General features: G+C 38.4%; 1 protein-coding gene across 6 annotated transcripts in view; it reads right to left on the reverse strand.

Annotated features, from left to right (window-relative positions):
* The window catches only part of celf6 (CUGBP Elav-like family member 6), a 439,773-nt gene that overhangs the window by 22,796 nt on the left and 389,215 nt on the right, over positions 1 to 27,762 (reverse strand). For 5 of the 6 annotated variants that reach the window (XM_062023933.1, XM_062023931.1, XM_062023930.1 and 2 more), the window contains 2 exons: positions 26,920 to 27,063; positions 1,848 to 1,997 (listed from right to left, as the gene is read on the reverse strand). In XM_062023933.1, the coding sequence (XP_061879917.1) occupies positions 1,870 to 1,997; positions 26,920 to 27,063 (272 nt within the window). In that variant the 3' untranslated portion in view covers positions 1,848 to 1,869. The remainder of the gene's footprint in view (positions 1 to 1,847; positions 1,998 to 26,919; positions 27,064 to 27,762) is intronic. The other variant, XM_062023932.1, reaches the window with a different exon arrangement.

Consider the following 27,762-nt stretch of genomic DNA (forward strand, 5'->3'; position numbering starts at 1 on the left):
AGCAGAAACAAATAAAGTTAGTCCTCCCTTGATAAACAACTTTATTTTTTGCAGCGAGCAACGATACAACAGTAACATCATCCCTGGCGAGCGTGTCACACAATCACTCCTCTGTTTATCGGTCTCTGTATCAGCTGGTATTTGACACAGGCTCCCATATCCCTATTTTGCTGCCCTGGATATGCCTGTACATTATTCTTAATTTCTGGACCTCCAGAATCAGAATGTCCTAATCCATTTGTGTCAACAAGATGAAATTAGGTCTGAAAACCTTTGACAAGTTGACTTCATGTCCGTCGCCGCCCACTAGGACCTATCAAAGTGTAAAATAGGATCCGCCTTAAAGACGCAGTATTTTATTTTGAAAGTAAACCGATACTTTATTTTGTTTTTGTGCATAACTTCCTGTCCAACAGTAGCACATTATAGCTAAATTGAACGGTTGTTGTTACGGTGTCTTGCAAAAACCGAAGCTGTGCCTAACTCTGCGGCAACGGCATGTCGGTGACGTTCCGCGGGCGGTGAAAACGGACACATTGACTTGAATAAAAACGGAAAGAGTCCGTCGGCGCGGGTGTGCGGTTCCACGGCCGTTTTGGATTCAGTAAAAAATCTGGGGTGTGTTTATTTTGGAAAGCTTCAAACTTTTTAAATATTTATTCAGTATCAGACGAACAGTTTAAAACCAGGTGTCTATTAGAGTTAAGCACAATTTTGTACCGGGTGTAGAGGTAAGGAGCACGTTATCTCCCTTAACCTTAAGGCTAATTGGCTATTTGGGGTAAAGTGCAAAATCTCGGACCAAGGGTCTATTAGCAGTAATGCTATAACTTTGAACCGCGTCTCTTACATTTAAGACTGTAATCCGGAACGAGGTGTCTTTTAGAGATGGGATGCATTTATTGGACCAGGTGTCAGAGATAAGACGAAACATTTGAGAACAAGTGTTTATCAGTGGTAAGGTGCAAACTTTTCCTCCAGGTGTATGTTTGGATTAAGGTTCAATATTTCCAACCAGGTGACTATTGTCAAGGCATTTGGGACTAAATGTCTATTAGGAGTAATGTGAGTAATTTTGGACCAGGTGTTTGTTAGAGGTAAGCTGTGACCTAGGTATAATTCAGGAGTAAGGTGCACACTTTTAGACCAGGTGTCATGTCAAGATGCCAGATGTTTATTTGGTATAAATTGAAGTTTTTGGGCTCAGGATTGTGTGATCGTTAGTGGTAAAACGCAAATTTCAGGACTAGATGTCTATTAAGGGTAAGATGGTACATTTTGGACCAGGTGTCTGAGCTCACACCAATAGTTGTTTCCTGAGGTACTCGACTTACTGAACTACTATACTTTTTTGATATTCAATCTAGTTTTTGGTTATGTCTTTTTACTATTATGTAAGATTCCATTCTGCTTCCACAGCACCATGGTCAGTTTTTCTAGAGTCAGATTTTCAACCCTTTTGGAAGCTTTTTGTGAATTTGAAGACTAACCATTCTCTTTGATCACCAGTACTGCCTCCTGTCTTCAAGTAATTATGCACAGCTGGGTATTGATGTCATCAATTTTGCACTGGAGCATCCAGCCGTTAATGGGAAACACCGAATCCCGCAGATATGACAATTGGCTCGATTAGGGTTCGACGTGACAGAACCTCTCGTAAAGCTGCTACTGTATTGTAACATGACAATTGACCCAGTTTTAAAACACATTCAGTGTCCTCATAGGGACAAAGTGGGAAGGTATTTTTACTCAACTTATGCCTTTTTGTACGACAACATCAAAGCAAATTGACCATTAAGAATAGGTAAGAGAACAGGCGGAGTGTTGGGCTTGAGGTGTCCTCATACCTTCATCCAGACTGCAGACCAGTCAGTAAGGTCGGTTGGCGTCCTTTGGCCGCTTTAGCTGCACCTTCAGCCTCTTCATGCCTATTTGAAAGCCGTTCATGGCCTGGATGGCTGCTTGGGCGCTGGATGGGTTATCAAAACTCACAAAGCCTGAGACCAGAACACAGATGGGCGGACAAAAGAGAATGGGAGAGCGGAGAAAAGCACAAGAAAGAGTGACGGGAGGGAGACGGGAGGAAGAGCAGACGAGACAGCGTTTGAAAGGAGACTCCTTTTAACTCGCAACAATGAGATGACAATAGCTCTTTGTTTTCTTTTTCGCCGTATTAATTGAACATCTCAGAATTAGGAAGAGATTACATAAAATTGCACAAAGGCCAATAAGGCTATTAGAAACTCAAAACTGAACCCAAACAGAACAAAAAACGTATAATACATTTATCGAGATTAAGGAGAGAACATACAGTATGTGGTGCAGACTGTTAGTGTGAGGTAATCGATTTTTAGTCTTAAGACCTCAAACAGTACAGGTCAGTTAATTTTGGATCCAATACAGTACTGTGTCCTATTTTTTTGTTTGTACTGTAACATAACTCTTTTCTTCTTGAACCTCTGCACACAAAAGGGTGATCATTTGTCAAAACATGCACCCGGATTGTGTGGCCTGTGTTATGCTTCTGACAAATACACCACAGGGTGGCACTGTTATTAAAACCCAACAGTTTGACCCCCATAAATCGGATTGACTTAAAATTTCTCATACAGCTCATTGCACTCTGGAAAACAACACACTGTAACTCAAGGGTATTTTGCTGCATCACCATGGAATTGAGTATATATCTTCAGGGGGCAGACAAGCACATGCGTGTGAAATTTGAGCAAAATTCATTGAAAAATATGGTCGCCATTAAGCGAAACATCTTGACATGACCCCAGGTGAGACTCATACCGTAATTTCCAGAAATGTTTCCCACATTTTTAACCCTGTGCATTATACATTGCTGCAGGTGATTTATGGGTTGGTCCGGTTTCACAAGCTTCACATGCCTCCTCACATCACACCAATGAAATTGCCGAACAGGTCACAGTGGACCAATACATTTGGTAATAAATCAAACTCACTCCCGCAATCACTCAATCAACAATTCAGCATGTTATGGACTCACTATTGCCACATAATATCTACCTAGCTATCGATTAAGAAAACAGCCGTTGCACGGAACAGAAGTCCACCACCACTAGTGGTCCCCAAAAGGCCAGAACGCTGCGCGCCAAAGAAGATGAATTGAGCGGTTGTAGTGCAGGAGAAAGGAGGATGAAGAAAGCGCAAAATGACCTCCCCGAGTAGGCTACTGGCATTACTTTTCGTTAAAGGGGAACTTTACTTTTTTTAATGTTGCCTATAATTCACAATCCTTATGAGAGACGAGTACAAATGTTTTTTTAAAATTCATTCTAACTCCTAAATAGACGTAAATAAAAGTCAGCTAACGGAAGTCATGGCGTCTATTGCGCCCATAAAACCCTCAAAAAAACATCCAAAAAGCGGCCAACAATATTCCAGTTATATTTCGTGACCTGAATTATAATCAAGTATTAGCGATATTGTTATGAACGCTAACGTTAAAAACCTACTAGTGTTGTCTCTATACCAATATTTTGATACTGGTACCAAAATGTATTTCGATACTTTTCAGTACTTTTCGGTACTTTTCTAAATAAAGGGGACCAAAAAAATTTACATTATTGGCTTTATTTTAACAAAAAATCGTACGGTACATTAAACATATGTTTCTTATTCCGGGTTTTCCTTAAATAAAATAGTGAACATACAAGACAACTTTTTTTTTATTAGTAAGTAAGCAAACTTGTACATTTCATGTTAATACCTGCTTACTTTGTCTTTTAACATGTTCTATCTACACTTCTGTTAAAATGTAATAATCACTTATTCTTCTGTTGTTTGGATGCTTTACATTAGTTTTGGACGATACCACACATTTGGGTATCGATCTGATACCAAGTCGTTACAGGATCCTACATTGGTCATATTCAAAGTCCTCATGTGTCCAGGGACATATTTCCTGAGTTATAAACATAATATAAATGTTAAAAAAACAAAAGAAGATTTTGCGATGCTAAAAAAATATAGATGTAATCATAGCAGTATCTACTAGATCAGGGGTCACCAACCTTTTTGAAACCAAGAGCTACTTCTTGGGTACTGATTAATGCGAAGGGCTACCAGTTTGATACACACTTAAATAAATTGCCAGTAATAGCCAATTTGCTCAATTTACCTTTAACTCTATGTTATTATTAATAATTAATGATATTTATCTTTGTTGAAACACTGATCATCTTAATGATTTCTCACAATAAATATATATAGAAACAGATAAATATCAATATACAACACTTTATTTTTATATTTTCTCTAAGTGTACATTTTTCAAATTGAACATTTTCAAACGATCACTTCTAAGACAGTCTTGTGAAATCACAATATCCCATTTTAACTAGCTAGCCACTAACATTTTTTAACAAATCATGAATTACATTGCACCATGTTTGTACAAATAATAACTCATGTAAAATACAAAAGTCAACTCTCAAATTTTTAAATAAATCATGTCACACTTTGAACTGGACACCAAATCTGTTATCTGTTTCTTTGTCAGTTAGTGAAGACCAAGTCTTTAAAATATTTTCTTGGATTTTCAAATTCTATTTGAGTTTTGTCTCTCTTAGAATTAAAAATGTCAAGCAAAGCGAGACCAGCTTGCTAGTAAATAAATAAAATTTTAAAAATAGAGACAGCTCACTGATAAGTGCTGCTATTTGAGCTATTTTTAGAACAGGCCAGCGGGCTACTCATCTGGTCCTTACGGGCTACCTGGTGCCCGCGGGCACCGCGTTGGTGACCCCTGTACTAGATACACTATTGTACTTGGTATCATTACAGTAGATGTCATGTGTAGATCCAGCGATGGGGTTTGTTTACATTCAGGAACGGCGTCGTGAGCGGTGACGCCGGTGAGCTACGGTGTGTAGTGAAGCATGTTTAGCTATTCCTCGTCCTGCAGGGATGATACTTGTAAGAAACTTACTGTATTTGTCACCATGGAGGCGAGGATTAGTGATTTAGAAGTAGCTAAAACACTGCCGACTGGGGCTGGACTTTAGCGGCTAGCTAGCTAGCCATGTCATACAGCATCTCTTCCCGAGGGCGTTTCAGTGTTATAACTTCACCTTTATCGTTAGTTTTTGAGCCAAAATGCATCCGTTCTCCATTTTTCTGTCTGCTCGTAAACTAACAATGTCACGACGTGACGACGACGCAGATGCTGGGGGGTGGGAAAACGGTACTTTTTAGAGACGATATAGTACCGAATATGATTAATTAGTTTCGCAGTACTATACTAATACCGGTATACCGTACAAACCTAGAACCTACTCTTAGCGCTGCATTGATCACAGAGAGGCAACTAGCTTATGTTGTTATATTGACATCAGCCGGTGAGCTGATGTATCCCCTCTGAGCTGGTGAAAGTTAATTCTAGATTATAAATCATGCTTAGCACCTGGATAGTAGAAGATTATGGCCATAAACCGAGAAGTTGGCCTACTTTGACATTCAGCTTTGACCCGGACATGGCGAGAAAGGTACCGTATTTTCCGCACTATAAGGCGCACCTAAAACCCTCCAATTTTGTCAAAAGCTGACAGTGTGCCTTATAATCCGGTGCGCCTTATATATGGACCAATATTGAGCCACAACAAACCTAAACTTAATTTTCATAAAGTTTAGGTCTCACAACTACGGTAAACAGCCGCCAACTTCTTTTTCCCCAAAGAAGAAGAAGCGCTTCTTCTTCTACGGTAAGCAGCCGCCAACTTCATTTTCCCCGTAGAAGAAGAAGTTCTTCTATGGTAAGCAGCCGCCCCCGTAAAAGAAGAAGCGCGCGGTGCATGCTGGGATATAAGACGTTTCATTTCCATTTGTGTGTTTATGTAAAGACCCCAAAATGGCTCCTATTAAGAGACACGCTTACAATGAAGAGTTTAAACTCAAAGCGATCAGCCACGCAGTAGAACACGGATGACAGAAGGCGAACGCACGTTCACCAAGACAGGGAGACAGCGCCGGACGACATACGCCACTATCTGCCAGTGGATCGTAAATGCCTGGGCTGATATATCAGTCTCAACTGTGGTCCGAGCTTTCAGAAAGGCAAAACTTGTCACTGACCTGCTAGACAACAGCAGCGACACTGACTCGATTAGTGACGACTTCGATGAGACGGAGCCGGGCATTTTGGATGCCGTATTCGCCCGACTGTTTAATTCGGACACTGAAGAAGAAGAATTCGAGCGATTCGTGGATGAGGAATAACTTCATAAAGTGAGCTTTACATGTTTATTTTGTGTGTTGTGTTGGGTGACATTAACGTTTGAGCAACGTTGAGTTATTGATATATTGTTATTGCTATGCACTATTTCGAGTGTTACTATATTGTGATTGCACTAACGTTTGATTTACCGTAACACAAGTAAATCAGCTGTTTATTCATTTTGGGAGTGAACAGAGTTGTCAGAACGCTGGTTTGTAATCTATTAATAAAGTTTGGCTGACCTATCTGACTGTTTTGTTGACATTCCCTTTAGCGCAGCTCCATCTAATGGATGCATAGGTGCGCCTTATAATCCGGTGCGCCTTATATATGAACAACGTTTTGAAATATGCCATTCATTGAAGGTGCGCCTTATAAGCCGGTGCACCGGTGTGTGATGACTGTATTATGATGATAGTATATATCTGATAGTATATATCTGTATCATGAATCAATTTAAGCGGACCCCGACTTAAACAAGTTGAAAAACTTATTCGGGTGTTACCATTTAGTGGTCAATTGTATGGAATATGTACTTCACTGTGCAACCTACTAATACAAGTCTCAATCAATCAATCAATCAAACCTTATAGTGCGGAAAATAGGGTATGAAAAGACGGTAATTTGCACCCAATTGTTTTTTAACACTTTGCAAGGATCTGAACCAGGGGTCCCCAAACTTTTTAAATCGGGGGCCGCATTGGGTTAAAAAAATTTGGCCGGGGGCCGGGCTGTATATATATATATATATATATATATATGTATATATATATATATATATATATATATATATATATATATATATATATATATATATATATATATATATATATATATATATATATATATATATATATATATATGTATATATACTGTACACATATACATTGTCTTTATAATCCGTTTTGTCATTTAACATCAATTAACATTAATGAAGGTAATCAACATTTAACATTGTCACGTTATCGATGGGAAAATTCATTTTTAGACAGTATGATTGGCCTGAGCGCATGGAGACACCGAGAGTAACAAGCGGTAGAAAATAAATTGGAAAGGAAAGATAAAAAATAAAAAAATTAAAACATTTAAAAAATATATATATATATTTATTTTACTTGGGACTTCCCGTGGGCCGGATTTTGGATGCTGCGGGGCCGGATCCGGCCCGCGGGCCGTAGTTTGGGGACCCCTGATCTAAACGGCGATATATGAACATCCAATCAGTTGGTATTCTAGTGAAAGCAGACATTGTACAGTATAAGTTATTATATTATTATGTTTGTTGTCTCTCACCAAGTCTGGCGTAAGTAAATAATAAATGGGTTATACTTGTATAGCGCTTTTCTACCTTCAAGGTACTCAAAGCGCTTTGAAAGTATTTCCACATTCACCCATTCACACACACATTCACACACTGATGGCGGGAGCTGCCATGCAAGGCGCTAACCAGCAGCCATCAGGAGCAAGGGTGAAGTGTCTTGCCCAAGGACACAACAGACATGACTAGGAAGGTAGAAGGTGGGGATTGAACCCCAGTAACCAGCAACCCTCCGATTGCTGGCACGGCCACTCTACCAATTTCGCCACGCTGCCCCTAGTAGTGTTGTTGTTGAAGGAACAAGCGAACGTTGTGATGCGTTTGTGAAATTAATGCACCACCGTATAATCTAAAATGAACAAAACAATATGAAAATATATATTATGAATGTGCCGTTTACTAAATTACACACTTACTTACAGCATGTATATAAAACCTTGATGGAGGTCTCTGGATGTTTTTAGAGCGCCTTAATAGAGCAACTCCCATTGACTCCATTGTTAGTTGACTTTTGGAAGTGTTATATTTATGAGATAAAATGCATAAAAAAGAAAAATGTGTACTTGTCTCACATAAGGATTGTAAATGATAGACAAAATTGCAAAAAAAAGTGCAGTTCCCCTTTAAATTTATGAACCAACAAGAGCCCCTGCGGCTTAAACTTGTGCAGCCAAAATATGAGAATGTTTGTTTTTGATTGATTGATTGAAACTTTTATTAGTAGATTGCACAGTTCAGTACATATTCCGTACAATTGACCACTAAATGGCAACACCCGAATAAGTTTTTCAACTTGTTTAAGTCGGGGTCTACGTAAATCAATTCATCAATTGTATGTACCTTTATGCTAGCGTGTCTTCCAGAGTAATTTGACCATAACCCACAGGGTTATGGTTAAATGTGATTTAAACTGTGATCCATCTTACAGTGCATCTGGAAAGTATTTACAGCGCTTCACTCTTTCCGCATTTTGTTATGTTAGTTTTATTCCAAAATGGAATAAAAATCATGTTTGTGCTTACAATTCTACAGACATTACCCCATAATGACATTATCCACCCATCCATTTTCTACCGCTTGGGATCTCAGCTGCATTCGGGCGGAAAGAAAAGTTGTTGTTTTTTGTTTTGTTTTTTTACAAATGTTTTATAAATAAAAAAATCACATGTACATAAATATTCACAGTCTTTGCTCAGTACTTTATTGTTGCAACTTTGGCTGCAATTACAACCGCAAGTCTTTTTAATACGATGCCACAATCTCGGTACACCTACACTACCGTTCAAAAGTTTGGGGTCACATTGAAATGTCCTTATTTTTGAAGGAAAAGCACTGTACTTTTCAATGAAGATAACTTTAAACTAGTCTTAACTTTAAAGAAATACACTCTATACATTGCTAATGTGGTAAATGACGATTCTAGCTGCAAATGTCTGGTTTTTGGCGCAATATCTACATAGGTGTATAGAGGCCCATTTCCAGCAACTATCACTCCAGTGTTCTAATGGTACAATGTGTTTGCTCATAGGCTCAGAAGGCTAATTGATGATTAGAAAACCCTTGTGCAATCATGTTCACACATCTGAAAACAGTTTAGCTCGTTACAGAAGCTACAAAACTGACCTTCCTTTGAGCAGATTGAGTTTCTGGAGCATCACATTTGTGGGGTCAATTAAACGCTCAAAATAGCCAGAAAAAGAGATCTTTCATCTGAAACTCGACAGTCTATTCTTGTTCTTAGAAATGAAGGCTATTCCACAAAATTGTTTGGGTGACCCCAAACTTTTGAACGGTAGTGTATATTTGGGCAATTTCACCCATTTCTCTTTGCGGCACCTTAAAAGCTCCATCGGGTTGATGGAAAGCTCTGGTTTTCATCTGTACATTGCTGCATTTCCCTCCATCCTGACTAGTCTCCCAGTTCCTGCCGCCGGAAAACATCCCCACAGCATGATGCTGCCACCACAATGTTTCACTGTAGGGCTGGTATTGGACTGGTTTCCTCCAATCATGAAGCCTGCCAGTCACGTTAAAGAGTTCAATATTTGTCTCATCAGACCAGGTCATTTTGTTTGCCATCGTCTGAGTCTTTCTGGTGCATTTTGGCAAACATTTGAATAGGAAATGGTTTCTACTCAACTGACAAAATAACTGTAGACACCATAATATTTATTACTTCCTATACTGTATATACTGTGTATACTGTATATATCCATCCATCCATCCATCCATTTTCTACCGCTTATTCCCTTCGGGGTCGCGGGGGGCGCTGGAGCCTATCTCAGCTACAATCGGGCGGAAGGCGGGGTACACCCTGGACAAGTCGCCACCTCATCGCAGTACTGTATATACTGTTATACTATTTGTTATACTGTATATACTGTTATACTATTTGAAATTGCACTGGTACTGTATGTGACTACTGTACTTTTACTTGTACTGATACTTCTACCATAACTACTGGGACTTATTGTGCAACTTATTGTCTTAATGTACATCAGAGCTATTCAATTTTTTGTATTTTTTGTATTTAATGTATTAGATTCAGCAACTAGTGTTTGGATCCCAATGTACGCAATATCTGAAGAGCATGGAAAAAAGCATTTCACTGTGGTGTACTCGGCATGTGACGAATAAAACCTTGAACCTTGAATCGGTCTGACCACTATACCATACAGGCCTGATTGGTGGATTGCTGTAGAGATGGTTGTCCTTCTAAAAGGATCACTCTCCCTCTCTACAGAGGAATGCTAGACAAACCCTAACTAGACTAAAATGAATGCAGCAATGTACAGAGACATCCTGGATGAAAACCAGCAATTTCCATCCAATCTGATAAAGCTTTAGAGGTGCTGCGAAGAGGAATGGGCGAAACTGCCCTAATACAAGCGCGTGACATCGTATTCCAAAATACTTGAGGCTGTAATTGCTGCCAAAGGTGTATCAACAAAGTATTAAGCAAAGGCTGTGAATATTTAAATTAATGTTTTTTTTAATACATTTGAAAAATAATAAAAAATAAAAAACACTTTTTCACATTGTCATTATGGGGTATTGTCTGTAGAATTTTGAGGACAAAAATTATTTAATTCCATTTTGGAATAAGGTGATAACGTGACAAAATGTGGAAAAAGTGAAGCGTGAAGACTTTCTAGAGCAGGGGTGTCAAACTCAAATACAGAATGGGCCAAAATTTAAAACTGAACAAAGCCGCGGGCCGAGGTTGAACAAATTAACCTTTTAACAGGGACCCAAACAAGTTTTGCATTGAATATTGATTAAGCAAGGCTTATATAACTTTATAGTGACATGCAAAATCGAGTTTCAAATAATAATAATAATTCAAAAATATCAATGGCATATCAAATAAAATTTAAATGAAAAATTGAAGTCCTCTTTTCTATTTGCAGCCTTCTGAGGTAAATACCAAAATAAACTTTTTCCACAGGCTAATAATACATTTGAAAATAAAATAACAATAATGAATGAATCAAACATTCAAGCCTTGAAGTACCAAGAGAAAGTGCATGAATAAAACGTTAATTATTGCTCAGTTTGCTACACTGATTTGCTTTAACACTGAATATGGAACAAGCAACGCTTATATAATGTCACGTGGGGGGGTCGCAGCTGGCTGCGGGGTTGTTCTTCCCATGCAAAAAACGGCTCCGGACGACAGCGTGAAGGTGAGCTTGGATTTATTCAACATAAATCACTAAAACTATCACACACGCAAACAATAAAGCAAAAAGGCAAGCGTGCCTAAAACACATGAAGCTTAATTACTTGGCATGGATGACATGGCATAATCAAACACTTACTTGACATAAACGCGTGACAAACACAATGCAGGCAGAACGAGTGATGAACAAAGGTAGACTTAAATAACAGTGACATGATTGGAACAAACAGGTGCGTGACTCAAAACGTAAAACAGGTGCGTGACATGACAGGTGAAAACTAATGGGTGACCATGGAAACCAAACCAAACAAGGAAGTGAAACCAGGAACTAAGAAAGTGTCCAAAAAAAACAAACACATGGCCAAAACAAAAACATGAACAGACATGACATATAACTTAAAGGCCTACTGAAACCCACTACTACCGACCACGCAGTCTGATAGTTTATATATCAATGATGAAATCTTAACCTTGAAACACATGCCAATACGGCCGGGTTAACTTATAAAGTGCAATTTTAAAATTCCCGCCACACTTCCGGTTGAAAAACTCCTTTGGATATGATTTATGCGCGTGAGGTCACAAAAACCACGGAAGTGGTTGTACCCCATCTGACCCGATATAAAAACCTCTTGTTTTCTTCGACAAAATTCCACAATATTCTGGACATCTGTGTTGGTGAATCTTTTGCAATTTGTTTAATGAACAATGGAGGCTGCAAAGAAGAACGTTGTAGGTGGGATCGATCGGTGTATTAGCGGCTAAGTACAATACTTACAGCAACACAACAAGGACTACTTACTACGCCTAGCCGATGCTTGCCGCCAAACCTTCGTCGCGCCGTCGATCGCTGGAATGCAGGTGAGCACGGCTGTTGATGAGCAGATGAGGGCTGGCTGGCGTAGGTGGAGCGCTAATGTTTTTATCATAGTTCTGTGAGGTCCGGTTGCTAAGTTGCTAAATTAGCCTTAGCGTCGTTAGCAACAGCATTGTTAAGCCTTACCAGGATGAGAATTTTTAACCGTGTAGTTACACGTACATGGTTTAAGAGTATTGTTGGTCTTCTGTCTATCCTTCCAGTCAGGGGTTTATTTATTTTGTTTCTATCTTCATTTGAGAACGATGCTATCACGTTAGCTCAGTAGCTAAGTGTGTCACTGATGTATTGTCGTGGAGATAAAAGTCACTTTAAATGTCCATTTCGCGTGCTCGACTCTCATTTTCAAGATGATATAGTATCCGAGGTGGTTTAAAATACAAATCCGTGATCCACAAAAGAAAAAGGAGAGAGTGTGGAATCCAATGAGCCAGCTTGTACCTAAGTTACGGTCAGAGTGAAAAAAGATACGTCCATCACTGCCTCTCAAGTCCTTCACTGTAACGTTCCTCATCTACGAATCTTTCATCCTCGCTCAAATTAATGGGGTAATCGTCGCTTTGTCGCTCCGAATATCTTTGTCGCTCCGAATCTCTCGCTTCATTGTAAACAACGGGGAATTGTGAGGAATACTAGCTCCTGTGACGTCACGCTACTTCCGGTACAGGCAAGGCTTTTTTTATCAGCGAGCAAAAGTTGCGAACTTTATCGTCGATTTTCTCTACTAAATTCTTTCAGCAAAAATATGGCAATATCGCGAAATGATCAGGTATGACACAGAATGGATCTGCTCTTCCCGTTTCAATAAAAACAATTCATTTCAGTAAGCCTTTAATAGTGCAAAATCAACTTTCAAAAAACAAACGAAAAAACATAAATGGTATATTAAATAAAATTTAACTAAAAAATTGAATGCCTCTTTTTTATTTGCTGCTTTCTGAGGTAAATATCAACATTAACTTTTCCACAGGCTAATAAATTTGAAAATAAAATAACAATGAATAAATCAACCATTCAGGCCTTTTTACTGCTTAGTTTGCGACACACTGATCTAATCTGATGTGCCCAAGCCAGATACCTGCCATCTTTTCTGGGATGCCTAAATGATCAGGTGGGCGGGGTTTGGTGGTAGCGGGGGGTGTATAATGTAGCGTCCCGGAAGAGTTAGTGCTGTAAGGGGTTCTGGGTATTTGTTCTGTTGTGTTTATGTTGTGTTACGGTGCGGATGTTCTCCCGAAATGTGTTTGTCATTCTTGTTTGGTGTGGGTTCACAGTGTGGCGCATATTTGTAACAGTGTTAAAGTTGTTTATGCGGCCACCCTTAGTGTGACCTCTATGGCTGTTGATCAAGTATGCCTTGCATTCACTTATGTGTGTGTAGAAGCAGCATATGTAATGTGACAGGGGCCGGCACGCTGTTTGTATGGAGGAAAAGCAGACGTGACGACAGGTTGTAGAGGAGGCTAGAGGCAGTGCCTTTAAGGCACGCCCCCAATTTTGTTGTCCGAGTGGAAATCGGGAGAAATTCGGGAGAATGGTTGCCCTGGGAGACTTTTGAGAGGGTCACTGAAAATCGGGAGGGTTGGTAAGTATGAGTATTAGCGGTGAATGCGGTGAATGCGGTGTTACAGGGGCACCGCCGCTGTATAATACCGGCGGGCCAGCTCTAATGTTAATTTGATATTGCCTCAAGGGCCAAATGAAATTACACGGCGGGCCAAATTTGGCCCGCGGGCCAGAGTTTGACACCCATGTTCTAGATGCATTGTAAATACAAAACATCATAGTTTACTGTAGCACAAAGATATAATGTCCGCCTCCTAAATCAGGAAAAATGGTTAGGACATATTTTGCTCACATTACTCACATACTGTACATGCACATTACACATGTTACCTTTTACTATGCATATTACAGTGTGAATGTTCATACCAATGCTCCTGTATTTACTAGATTGCTGTGACTGAAACATATACCTTCAATTTTGTACGTCTGTGACCAAGCATGGAGCAGAGTAAAGGGCATCGGGCTGGGACCAGATCCGATCCGTGGGGGCTCAGGAGCTGGGGGGAGGTTGCCGAATGTAGGGGCCTGCATCACTGAGTTATCACCCGGGTGTCAAGGCGCAATGAGAGCGCAGGTTTCCACACCGGGACTCCGCACCTGTTCTTCTTATCAGACGCCGCTGTGATTGACGGCCCGAATTTTCCGCCTGCCAGCTGATTTCATCACACGGCTACGGGTCCAATTTAATTTGGGGGTAGAGGGCAGGCTTTTGTCAGTTCGGATGAGATAAGGCTGCTGCTTTTACAAACCCTTTAAACAAACGGAGCAGGCAAGGGCCTGTCAGTTGGCAGTGATCCCCTCGCCCCCTCCACCACCACTGTGTACTTCCTCCCCAACACACTTCTGATCCGACCAACTGGATTTAATGAATCGCCATACCTCACATTTACATCCTCGTGTCAAAAAGTAGGTGATAGGAAGTTGGGATGTGGACATAGGCGGGACATTGTTGGAGGACAGCAAGTTCGCCACAAACTTTATGAATATTAGTTAATTGGCTCTTGTCCCAAGACAGTTTAGGGGCGGATTTAGAGCAGGCTCTTTGGGGGATTTCTAAAAAGGCTAGAGCAGTGGTTCTTAACCTGGGTTCGATCGAACCCTAGGGGTTCGCTGAGTCGGGCTCAGGGGTTCGGCGGAGGTCAAGACACACCCGACTCATCGTGTAAATAAAAACTTCTCCCTATCGGCGTATTACGGATACGGCAACAGCAGAAGTCAGACTGATTTTCAGGTGTGTAATTTGTTGTGAGTTTATGCACTGTGTTGGTTTTGTTCTTTGAACAAGGTGATGTTCATGCACGGTTCATTTTGTGCACCAGTAATAAAACATGGTAACACTTTAGTATGGGGAACATATTCACCATTAATTAGTTGCTTATTAACATGCAAATTAGTAACATATTGGCTCTTAACTAGTCATTATTAAGTACTTATTAATGCCTTATTCGGCATGGCCTTATTGTAACCCTAACCCTCTAACCCTGGCCCTAACCCTCTAACCCTAATCCTAACCAAATAACTCTAAATTAAGTCGTTACTACTTGGAATATGTTCCCCTGGTGTCCAAAAAACTCTAAATTAAGTCTTTGTTACTTAGAATATGTTCCCCATACTAAAGTGTTACCGAAAACATATAACTTTGTCTTGAATTAAAAAAAAAAAAAAATATTTTTCACTAAAGAAGGGTTCTGTGAATGTGCATATGAAACTGGTGGGGTTCGGTACCTCCAACAAGGTTAAGAACCACTGGGCTAGAGCATATTGGGATGCTAAATAGTCAATTCTTTAGAGTCGATGCTGTATGAATACCAACACAGTTGAGCATTAATCATTTCAAATACATAAAATACATCAAGTGCTATAATAGATTCAGAACCGGACTGGATTTTTTTGGCAGCATTCCAGTATCACTGTGCTATAACACTTTGTTTTATCTGAAGAAATTGTAGATATTCAGAGTTTCCCCCAGCTTGAAATCTACATGTGGGGGGCGTGGCTAGAGGGTGGTCAATAAGACATCGTATAATTTTGCATAATTGTTGATGATGCATATATATATTTTAATGCTAAAAAAATGTAAATACATTTAAAAACAAGTTTGTGTTATTAGTAAAAATTAGTCCGATGGCTTTTTTGCCGATATTCCGATATTGTCCAACTCTTAATTACCGATTCCGATATCAACCGATACCAATATATACAGTCGTGGAATTAACACAATATTATGCCTAACATTGGTGTGATGCCCCGCTGGATGCATTAAACAATGTAAAAAATGCCAACATGGCACTGCCATATTTATTATGCGTCGGTTGAGGTGGGCGGGGTTGGGGAATCGGGGGTGTATATTGTAGTGTCCCGGAAGAGTTAGTGCTGCAAGGGGTTCTGGGTATTTGTTCTGTTGTGTTACGGTGCGGATGTTCTCCCGAAATGTGTTTGTCATTCTTGTTTGGTGTGGGTTCACAGTGTGGCGTATATTTCTAACAGTGTTAACGTTATTTATATGGACACCATCAGTGTAACCTGTATCACTGTTGATCAAGTATGCATTGCATTCACTTGTGTGCGTTCAGAAGCCGCACTTATTATGTGACTGGGCCAGTACTAGTTGGACTGGATTAAAAGCGGACATGACGATTTTAGGTAGGGGCACTGAAACTTTGGAGTTTCCCGGGAGGGTTGGCAAGTATGAGAATTAGCGGTGAATGAGGTGTTACCTCGGCACCGCCGCTGTATATAATCGGTGGGCCAGCTCTAGTGTTAATTTCATATCGCCGGAAGGGCCAAGTGAAATTACACGACGGGCCAATTTTGGCCCACTGGCCAGAGTTTGACACCCATGTCCTAAAGCAAAAGAGATGATATGGTATTACGGAAGCGTGGAGAAGATAGTAGACCGGCCGTGCCAGCAACTTTAGGGTTCGAGGTTCGATTCCTGCTTCCGCCATCCTAGTCATGGCTGTTGTGTTCTTGGGCAAGACACTTCACCCTCCTGATGGGTCGTGGTTAGCGCCTTGCATGGCAGCTTCTGCCATCAGTGTGTGAATGTGTGTGTGAATGGGTGAATGTGACGTGTAATGTAAAGCGCTTTGAGTACAATTCCAGGTATAGCAAAGTGTTATAAAAACAGACCATTTACCTTTTTTTTTAATCTGCTCACAGATGGTATCTGGTGGTTGTTTGATCACACTACATCTAGTCCTGGATAGTCCCACTCCTTGAAGTACCAGTAGAGTGGAAAAACAAGTTGTGTCTATATTGAAGCTATTTTCATATGTATCTGATTTATGACACCACAAGACTTTCAAAGTTTGCTGATAAATAGATATGATCAAAATGAATCAATCTCACGAAGATTCCCGAGCCCTTTTGAGGGATAACGAGGAAGCCAGTCACGTGAGTGTGTGACATAGCGCTCGAACCAAAAATCCCTTCCACATCAACAACATTGCTAATCAAGCCGACTTTGTGAGAGCCAACAATGATTACATTTGGAAAAAATATGATCTAGGACTTTATATTTTTGAGCCCAAACACAAAGAGGTTGAGCAATAAGTTGAGGAAGCCGAGTGATGGATGCAGTTTCATTGTGACTCTATTGCATCCGCAGCATTGCTAGGTGCTAAACTTACAAACTAACCATAATAAACCGTTATAACAAAAACACTTACTGTAATATTTCCACTCTCGCTGGTATGCCGTCCAACGGGACACTCACATAATTCCGTTTAGATGAAGATTCAAACACAGTCCTCACAAAGGGTTAAAAAAAAGAGTTCCTTCAGAAAGTATATTTTGGGGTCTATTTCGCCATCTGAGGGGACGTGAAAGTCGACCAGCCTGTTGGTCCATGACCACAAGTGTCTACTACCAGGTGAGAGATGCATGAATTATAATCTAGAATTTACTTTTAGCAAGTTTGAGACGTAGCAAAAGCAGCAAAATTTGCATCTTAGGACGAGCAAATTATTCAAAGGAAAATAGCCTTTGAATAGTTTTATTATGCGAATAAAACTAAGGCTTTATAATTAGTTTAATACATTACAGTTAAATTAGTTAATTTCATCACCAAACAACTGGAAATATGTGATGCACTACATTGTAATTGTATTGTATGCATGTTCGAAATAAACTGAAACTGAGCTGAAAACCAACTGAGCACTACACAGGCAGGCACTTTGGCGACGGAGGCACATACAAACTCCCTTTGGGGAAGAAACCTTGAAGAAAACCATGTTCTAGAAAATCTATATAGAAGGTTATGGTCTCAGATGACAACAGATTACAAATCATTTTTTTAGACACATCTTCAGTAAGGGTTTTTGAAAGGTTGAGTGTATTTGATTTGAAGAATCTATACTTCACACACCGATCAGGTCTACAAATATACAAGAAAAGCATCAGAACACCACACAGGCAATCACTTTGGCGACGACGGTAAGGAAAAACTCCTTTTAAACGGAACCTCCACTCATTTGAAGTAGCCTGCAATTTAAGTGTGAAGTTAGTTGTTGTGTCTGTACAAGTCTTAAAATGTCTACTAGCACCATTTCCGTTGGCACACATACAGTATGTACTGTTTTACATCATAGGTCAACACAATGGCCTTAAAAAGGTCGTATGATGATTTTTTTTTTTTTTTACTACATTTAAAACGCCTCCTTGTGGTCTACATAACATGTAATTGTGGTTATTTGGTGAACATTTTTTAAATATGTTGTTTTACAGACCTATTTTCAAGCCACTTTTTTACTCCCTTTCACATCAGTTCGTTTTGAGAGTCAGAGTTGTTAGATGCAAATGAACCTCTCCATACCACGCCCCTACATGGCAAAAATGTTTTCCTATTTTTTTTAGCTTTCTTTTTTTTAATTGTGCACTACGGACATCAAAGACCACCGAAAGCCATCTGTTTTGAGTGACTTTCACCACAACACAACATCCCAGATGTTATAGCGAGATCAGCCCGTCACCGTGGTTTGTTGCGAGGAAGGAAGCCCAGCTGACGTACCGGTTTGGAACTATACGCTGACTAAGGTTAAACTTCTACCGAGTCTAACTTTTTGAATGCTAGATCCTGGATGTATACATGTGTATATTGACAATAAATGGCTTTTCTCTTCTATATCATGTAAAACACTCTCATGACTCTGCTTTGTTCAGGAGAGAACACACAGAAGCTAATACATATAAGACAATAAATGAGCAAATTAAAGAGATTGTTTGATAAAAACAGACTGTTTTTGAATCTCAGTAAAACTAAATAAATGCTAATCGGTAACAGTAGAAGAGAAAGTCAAACGCAAATATGGCGTAGACATCGAAAGGGTAAAATAAATCATACATTGGTGTAAAAGATGATAAAATAAACTGGACATCTCATGTAAAAAATATACAACATCAAGTGGCAAGAAACATGTCAATAATGAAAAAGACAGAATATTTTCTGGACCAAAAATCACTCCATATTCTCTACTGCTTGCTAGTGTTACCATATCTAAGTTTTTGTTTAGAAATATTGGGAAGTCACTATAAAGGTATGCTTCAATCACTAACGCTGTTACAAAAAAGTTTTGTTAGAATAATACATAATGTTGGATGTAGAGAACACTTGAACCCTTTATTGAATCAAAATTACTGAATTTCAGTGACTCGATGCATTTGCAAACAGCTAAGATTATGTACAAAGTAAACTATGACCTGCTACCCAAGAATATACAACAATTCTTCTCAGCAAAAGAGGAGAAATAAAATCATAGAAAAAAATTGCAGTTAAAAAATCTGTGTGCAAGTAGAATACTTAAAACCTTTAGTATATCATTATGTGAAATCAAATTATGAAATGGATTAAGCGAGGAAGTCAAACAATTATTTGTAATAAACTGTCCAAACTACAAGTGTTTTCACAAAGAAGACGACTGTAGATAAACATCTTGAACCTTATTTTTTAAAAAATTGATAGTCTTATTCATCTCATAGGTGAATCATAAATTACTTTACTATTTATTTATGAAAACTTTAATAATTGTTGTACTTGATAATTATTTACTTGTATATTAACTCATTTATTTCCTCATTTATTTATTCACTGTTGTTACAAATAGAGAAAAAACAAATGGGATAAAACTTCTTTGATACAAAAAGGGATAGTATTAACTAAGTTCTACTTCCTTCTACTCCTTTTCTGGCATGCTTTAATGAAACAGCTGGAAACATGTGATGTATCACATTGTAATTGTTTGCATGTTCGTAATAAACTAACACCAACCAACCACCATCCGTTGTAAACAGAGGCTTGAGGCTTTAAGGTGCACTACGAGCGACATCGCGAATGTAATAACGAAATATATAATTGACTTGTCCATTGCCAAACAGAGTTGGCACTGATCCCATTACATTTTTAGTTAAATAATTTTTCATTTTGCCAAAGCACGGTGATGCTATTGTCTTATAGTAGAAGGCTAAGCTAGATACATATCATTCACACATTTTTAAACTACTGTTACCATTTCATTGTCTCCTCCTCATCCCATAAATAATTGGCACTGAGCCGGCATTTAAAAGTAGTTTTTTGGGGAACCATCTTTTTGTGAACGTGTGTAGGTGAAGCAGGACTACTATTCTTTGTAAACACTTGGAGCAAATTATTCACAGTTAAAGGCACTTTTCTGCAAAACAAAAAAGTTAGCCAGGTACTTTTTACTTCTTTAGGTGCGACTGGAGGTTTGAATAGTGTCCTGAGTTGGGTACACAGCCAATAACAGTATTTACGTTCTTCGAGTTGTATCTTGGCCATTTTGTCGTCTATACAAGTGGTCCCCAACCTTTTTGTAGCTGGGGACCGGTCAACGCTTGAAATTTTGTCCCACGGACCGGGGAGAGGGGTGGATTTTTTTTTTTTTTTTTTCATAAAGAAATACGGACTGTATCCCTGCAGACTGTATTGATCTATATTGATATATATTGTATATATTGTGTTTTTTATGTTGATTTAATTAAAAAAAAAAAAAAAAAAAAATTTTTTTTTTTTTTTATTTTATTTCTTGCGCGGCCCGGTACCAATCGGCCAGGTGGTTGGGGACCACTGGTCTATACGACAGATGCGCATGCACAAACTAAAAATGGCGGACGTGCGCGAAGCAGTTTGGGTGGATTTATACCATATATGGATAATCCGTTGACTATGTTCCTAATTGGTGACGGACCGTTTGGAGGAAGTACATAGGAAGGCAAGACTGTTTTATAAATACCTCCACAATGCCTCCACGCTTTCAATAAAACTATTGCGGGATTTATTCAGATCCCAAATGCACAACAGCAGGTACCAGATGGTAAGAAAAGTAGATTTTGCATGATAGGGCCCCTTTAAACACTTCAACACACCGGGATTAAATATTCTTAAATACCTTTTTTTAGACTAGGGAAGTACATAGTCCTCAGTCTACTTTGTTAATGTCTTACAAGAAAAGCCTCCAGGCTTCTGCTATTAAAAGGAAAAGAAACCTTCAGGAAGAATAATGCGCACGTTTTTATGTCTTTTCTTTTATTCTCCGAGTCCTGATCTTAATTACAAGCTTCCAAGTGGGGGAGGTTGGAGGAGGCTGATGGGTCGCCGCCCCCGTTGTCCTCCGTCTGCCGTGGAGTGACGGACAGAGTGAAGGGAGGATGGACGTGGTGAGAGATGGCTGGAAGAGCGCCTCCCTCCCTCATAGACAGGCATGTCGAAGAGAAGTTGAAAGAAAGCCAATGTCGGCAGTCTTACTGGCCTCTCTCCTGGGTGCTGCTGTCCAACTGAATCAACAGCAAGGTCCACACAAGTCTATTATTATCTCTTTAAGCTCATGGATTCCACCTGCACCGCCTCCACCCTGATGAACTGGTCTGCTGTGTGGGAGGTCAGACAAGGAGGGAGGGATGGTGGAATGCTGCTTTCTTTAATTAGGGTGGTCTATGTTTGGTAGAACAGCGGGTATGGACGCTGATGGCGATAGAAATGTAGAGCAATGTCAATAATGCATACTCATTTTACCTTCAAGTACGCCCCCTGAGGCAGTATCAGAGGTGCGACTTAGGCGGGATGGTGGGTGCGTGGAAGGCACTAGTGACGCTTAACACTCATTTCTTTTGCACTGTTGTGTTGAAAGCAATTGTCGCTGTCCAGCGAGTATGTTGTTCGACACTTCAGATGCAGCGTTTACCTTGCAGACAAAAACTCAAGAGTCTCACTTTATCGTTACAGCTGTGAGGCCCCAATTTGTACAGAATTTGTGTGAACAAAGCTTACATTTCCTTTATCTTGATGCATGAATATACCGAATATATAAAAAATGAAAAGTTTTGTAAGCATTTAGACATATCAAGCAGATAAAATGTGGCAAACATGGATTAGTGTGGAGAGAGTATTTTGCCTTTTTCCCATTATGCATTGCAGATGACTTATATATATATATATATATTAGGGCTGCAACTAACGATTAATTTGATAATTAATTAATTGACGATTATTACTTTGATTCATCGATTAATAATCGGATAAAAGAGACAAACTACATTTCTATCCTATCCAGTATTTTATTGGGAAAAAAACAGCATACTGGCACCATACTTATTTTGATTATTGTTTTTCAGCTGTTTGTACATGTTGCAGTTTATAAATAAAGGTTAATTAAAAAAAAAAAATAAATAAAATAAAATAAAATAAAAATAAGAAAAATAAAAAATAAACTCTGCGCATAGCATAGATCCAACGAATCGATGACTAAATTAATCGGCAACTATTTTAATAATCGATTTTAATCGATTAGTTATTGCAGCCCTAATATATATATATATATATATATATATATATATATATATATATATATATATATATATATATATATATATATATATATATATATATATATATATATATATATATATATATATATAAATATATACACTACCGTTCAAAAGTTTGGGGTCACCCAAACAATTTTGCGGAATAGCCTTAATTTCTAAGAACAAGAATAGACTGTCGAGTTTCAGATGAAAGTTCTCTTTTTCTGGCCATTTTGAGCGTTTAATTGACCCCACAAATGTGATGCTCCAGAAACTCAATCTGCTCAAAGGAAGGTCAGTTTTGTAGCTTCTGTAACGAGCTAAACTGTTTTCAGATGTGTGAACATGATTGCACAAGGGTTTTCTAATCATCAATTAGCCTTCTGAGCCAATGAGCAAACACATTGTACCATTAGAACACTGGAGTGATAGTTGCTGGAAATGGGCCTCTATACACCTATGTAGATATTGCACCAAAAACCAGACATTTGCAGCTAGAATAGTCATTTACCACATTAGCAATGTATAGAGTGTATTTCTTTAAAGTTAAGACTAGTTTGAAGTTATCTTCATTGAAAAGTACAGTGCTTTTCCTTCAAAAATAAGGACATTTCAATGTGACCCCAAACTTTTGAACGGTAGTATATATATATATATATATATATATATATATATATATATATATATATATATATATATATATATATATATATAACAGTCACTGTTCTGCGTTGTGTATTTTGTAGTGAGGCGCACACACCGGAGTTGAGTCTTGGAGGATTTATTCACCTTTTTTTGAATAAAAACAAAAACAACAGGTCGTCACACACAGTCCACAGCAAACAGGATCTCTCTCCACAGCTCCGAGCGTCAGTGCTCACTCAATTCAATTATGTATGCTTACATGTGGAAATAATAATAATAATAAATAAAATAATAATAATAATAATAATACAATGGTGAATAAATCCTCCAAGACTCAACTCCGGTGTGTGCGCCTCACTACAAAAAACACAACGCAGAATATATATATATATATATATATATATATATATATATATATATATATATATATATATATATATATATATATATATATATATATATATATATAATTTCTAATTATGTGTTGTGTTTGGACATTTTTTTTATTATATCCACAAAGTTCAGTGAGCAGGTAGTGTTGTGTGACCATGTGTGTTGACTTTTTGTGTTAGTTTATTTGCGCCATGTGTGGGAATTTTTTTTTTTAGATTTTGTCTTACATAACAATGCTGTGCTGTAACAACTTCAAAGTCAAATTCAAGTTCATTAACCTGAATTACTCACGTTATCCACGAGATGGCGGAACACATGCAGCTTTTATGCTGTTAGATATTAAAATAAAGTTGGAGGCACCCCGCGGGCCAGATTCCTTATTATACTGTCGACGTCTCGCTGGCCAAACTGAACACGCCGGCGGGCCGCAACTTGGCCCGCGAGCGTATGTGGGTAACTCTCTCACCAATGTACTTCCCCCCTTTCTGAGACAAATATCGGGTCCTTTTTTAAATCCCTAATTATTCCAATGTCAAAAAGGCTTCATACTGCAAACAGAAACACTACATTTCCACCATGAAATCCATCTTTACACATTCCATGTCTGCCCCTCAGGCACGGTGTCATGTTATAATGGCACCAGCGACACATGGGTATATCAAGTCAAAGATTATCACCAGATTAGAAGCTCATCGTGGTGACATTGTGAGGTGCAGCTAAGGGTGGGACTCGTTTAGCAAGCAACCACTACAGTTCAGGGGCTACAATTTGATTGCAAATCAATGTTTTATCCTTCTTTATCGTAGTGTATAATATTACATTGTATATTACATGTTGGTGCATGTATTATGTTTAATTATTAATGATACGTTAAGGCTCCTCCAGTGGTTGCTGATTATGGAGTATTGCGTCATTCCTGTTTTTTTGGATGTGAGTGCGCACAGCATAGATATATGCTGACTAGATACAAGAGAATTGTAGCAGCAAGCCACAATATTATATAAATACAAGTTTGTCCTTGCCGAGCACGCATCTTAGTTGTTTTTTCGTGTTTTTTTTTTTTTTTTTTGTAATTTCCGCGTCTTCTGAAACCATGGACACCTTGCCCCCGGTCGGCGTGAACTTGCAGCTTAAAGAAGGTGCTTTCTACTATCTTCCCATTCATATCTATGGCTGGCAGAGTTGTGGCACTGTGTGGATATTATTCTCTCTCTTGAATTATTAATCTACCTGCTGATTTCCTCTTTTAGCTGGTTATTCTCTGCTCTGACGTGGTTCCAGTGTTGAAATGTACAAAGCATTTATGATTTTCTTGTTCCTCGACTTCACGTTCAAACGGGTGTAGTGCCACGGCTGGCATAGCTTGTCCTCTCCTCTCTCCCTCCGTGTGTTCGCACTAGATCTGCATTTTAAGACTTTCTGTATTACATTATTTGACATACATAAATACTGTATTTTCCGGACCATAGGGCGCACTGCCGATAAATGGTCTCTTTTCGATCTTTTTTTCATATATAAGGTGAATATAGGGTGCATTAAAGGAGTCATATTATTATAATTTTTTTTCTAAATATAAAACACTTCCTTGTGGTCTATATAACATGGTCAAAATGTTGCATAGATTATGTTTTACAGATCATCTTCAAGCCGCTTTCTGACAGTCGCTTCCGGAAGCAACGTTTTGTGGGCAGTCTTGTTTACGTGGCTCACATTCGACAGCATCTTCTCTCTGTCATCTTTGTTGTACCGGTGTAGCTTGCAAAGACGGGAGTGGAAGAAGTGTCAAAAGATGGAGCTAACTGTTTTAATGACATTCAGACTTTACTTAAATCAATAACGGAGCAGCATATCCTCATCCGGAAACAACAACAACAACAATGTGTCCGGTGAAAAAACGTCCGACCGGAACTCTCTAATAACTAAAGTTCCTTGGGTGAATAATGTAAATGTTTTAGTGCTTTCATGGCGAGTTTACTGACAGATATACGTAAGAACTTTACACTTCTTTATATTAGAAATGGCAACAGCGGAGGATGAATGTCCCATAACAAGAAAATAGAGAAAAAGAAGAAGCTTATCGACTACGGTGTCGGCACGTACTACAAAAGCGGACCCGCAAAATTTAATTTATGCAGATCCCAAATACAGATCAGCAGGTACCAGAAGGTAAGAAAAGTTGCTTTTGCATTATATTGCGAAACAAAACGCCAGATAATAGGTCATACCTTATACACACACCATAATAATACTTGTATGTTGAAGCACAGTACAATCCATCAAGCGGTGCGGCTTCATAGCTTACCAAAGTCGTACTAAAACATTTTGATGGATTTTTGAGCGCCCGTGTGTAATGTTCTATATTTTCAACGGGACATATAAAATGTTGGTGTTGTTTACTTGAGTCATATTGCCATCATAGTGCAGTCTACACTTATCTCTTATGTTTGACTGCCATCTACTGGTCACACTTATCATTACACCATGTACCAAATAAAATTGCTTCGAGGTCGGTAAGCAAAACCAGAATTATTCTTTACATTAGGCGCACCAGGTTATAAGGCGCACTGTCGAGTTTGAGGGGAAAAAAAGGATTTTAAGTACGCCTTATAGTTCGGAAAATACGGTAATTGATAATCGGACATTTGCCCATCGATTTAGAATCATCTACGTTTCAATCGAAATGCAACGAAGAATCAATCATTTTTCCCAACTTTAGGTGCGCACTTTAGTTTTTTCAAGTTGGCAACAATCAATTGTGACATGGAACCTATTAGAGCTGAAGCCACTATTTAAGGAAATCTGTTAAATTTAAGTAAAAGTTAAGTAAAATACGGTAATTACCGCGTATGATCCTGCTGACATGAGAGCTCAAAAAATCTTGTTGCGTTATTAATACTGTATAATTCTAATTGTGTTTGTAAACTATTTATCAAATCATGAACTATTTCATGTGTTAGTGGTGTATTTCACTGATTGATTTGGCCTGTTCAATATCTACAATCCAACTTACTTTAATACGTCAGCAAATGTTTGTTTAGGGCTTTACCACGGTGAGCGTAAAAGGATGTGACACATTATTATTGTTGCTTTATGTGCTGATCCCTCCCTCCCCTCTGCATGTTTGATGAAAAGGCTCGGTCTCCTTCCTCGCCCCCTTTTTGCTCAGTGGCACGAAACGGCACCCTAAAAATGTTAATTGCAGCTTGATTAGGATAGACACTGGCAATTAAAAAGAAAAAGCAAACCCAAACACTAATTGCAGGAGAGGAAACAAGAGGCGTGATAAGATTTCAAAACACACGCCGCCGCTTGTGTTACAAATAGACCCTCCCCCACACCCCCCCTTCCCTGCCGCCAACTACTCCGCTGTAGCTCACCGAAACATTTGCTCTGATTAGTTGCTCTGTCCACGAAGACCTTCGCAGAGATGACGTTGCCGAAAGGGAGGAACATTTGCATGAGCTCGGCGTCACCGAATTCCTGGGGCAGGTGATAAATAAACAGGTTGCAACCCTCTGGCCCTGGGGAGGAGAGGAGATGCAACATGGTTATGGTTCCACAAACGGGAAGCAAACAAATATGGACAAGATATACGTCATTAAAAAGGTGATAACTGTCTGGGCTATTCACAATATGGGTTTATATTAGTGCTGGCGAATAATTATATATATTTGTTTGAATCTAATGAACCGTACTTTACCATTTTGATTGATCACAGTTAATTATATTTTAATACAAATGCAATTTCACTGACAGAATGTCATACACATACATTTTTCAAATGTTTTACTTGAATGCACATAATTTATGTGCACGTCTTATTGCTAACAGTATTATTTAATGCAGTGGTCCCCAACTACCGGACCGGTACCGGGCCGCGGACCGCACAAGAAATTTAAAAAAATAAAAATTAAATAAAATAAAATTTAAAAAAAATAATAATAAATTAAAAAAATAAATATATATATATATATATATATATATATATATATATATATATATATATATATATATATATATATATATATATATATATATATATATACATGTATATATATATATATATATATATATATATATATATATATATATATATGTATGTATATATTAATATATATATATATATATATATATATATATATATATATATATATATATATATATATATATATATACATACATATATATATATATATATATATATATATATATATATATAT

The sequence above is a fragment of the Entelurus aequoreus genome, linkage group LG02 (assembly GCF_033978785.1).
Source record: "Entelurus aequoreus isolate RoL-2023_Sb linkage group LG02, RoL_Eaeq_v1.1, whole genome shotgun sequence".
NCBI lineage: Eukaryota > Metazoa > Chordata > Actinopteri > Syngnathiformes > Syngnathidae > Entelurus > Entelurus aequoreus.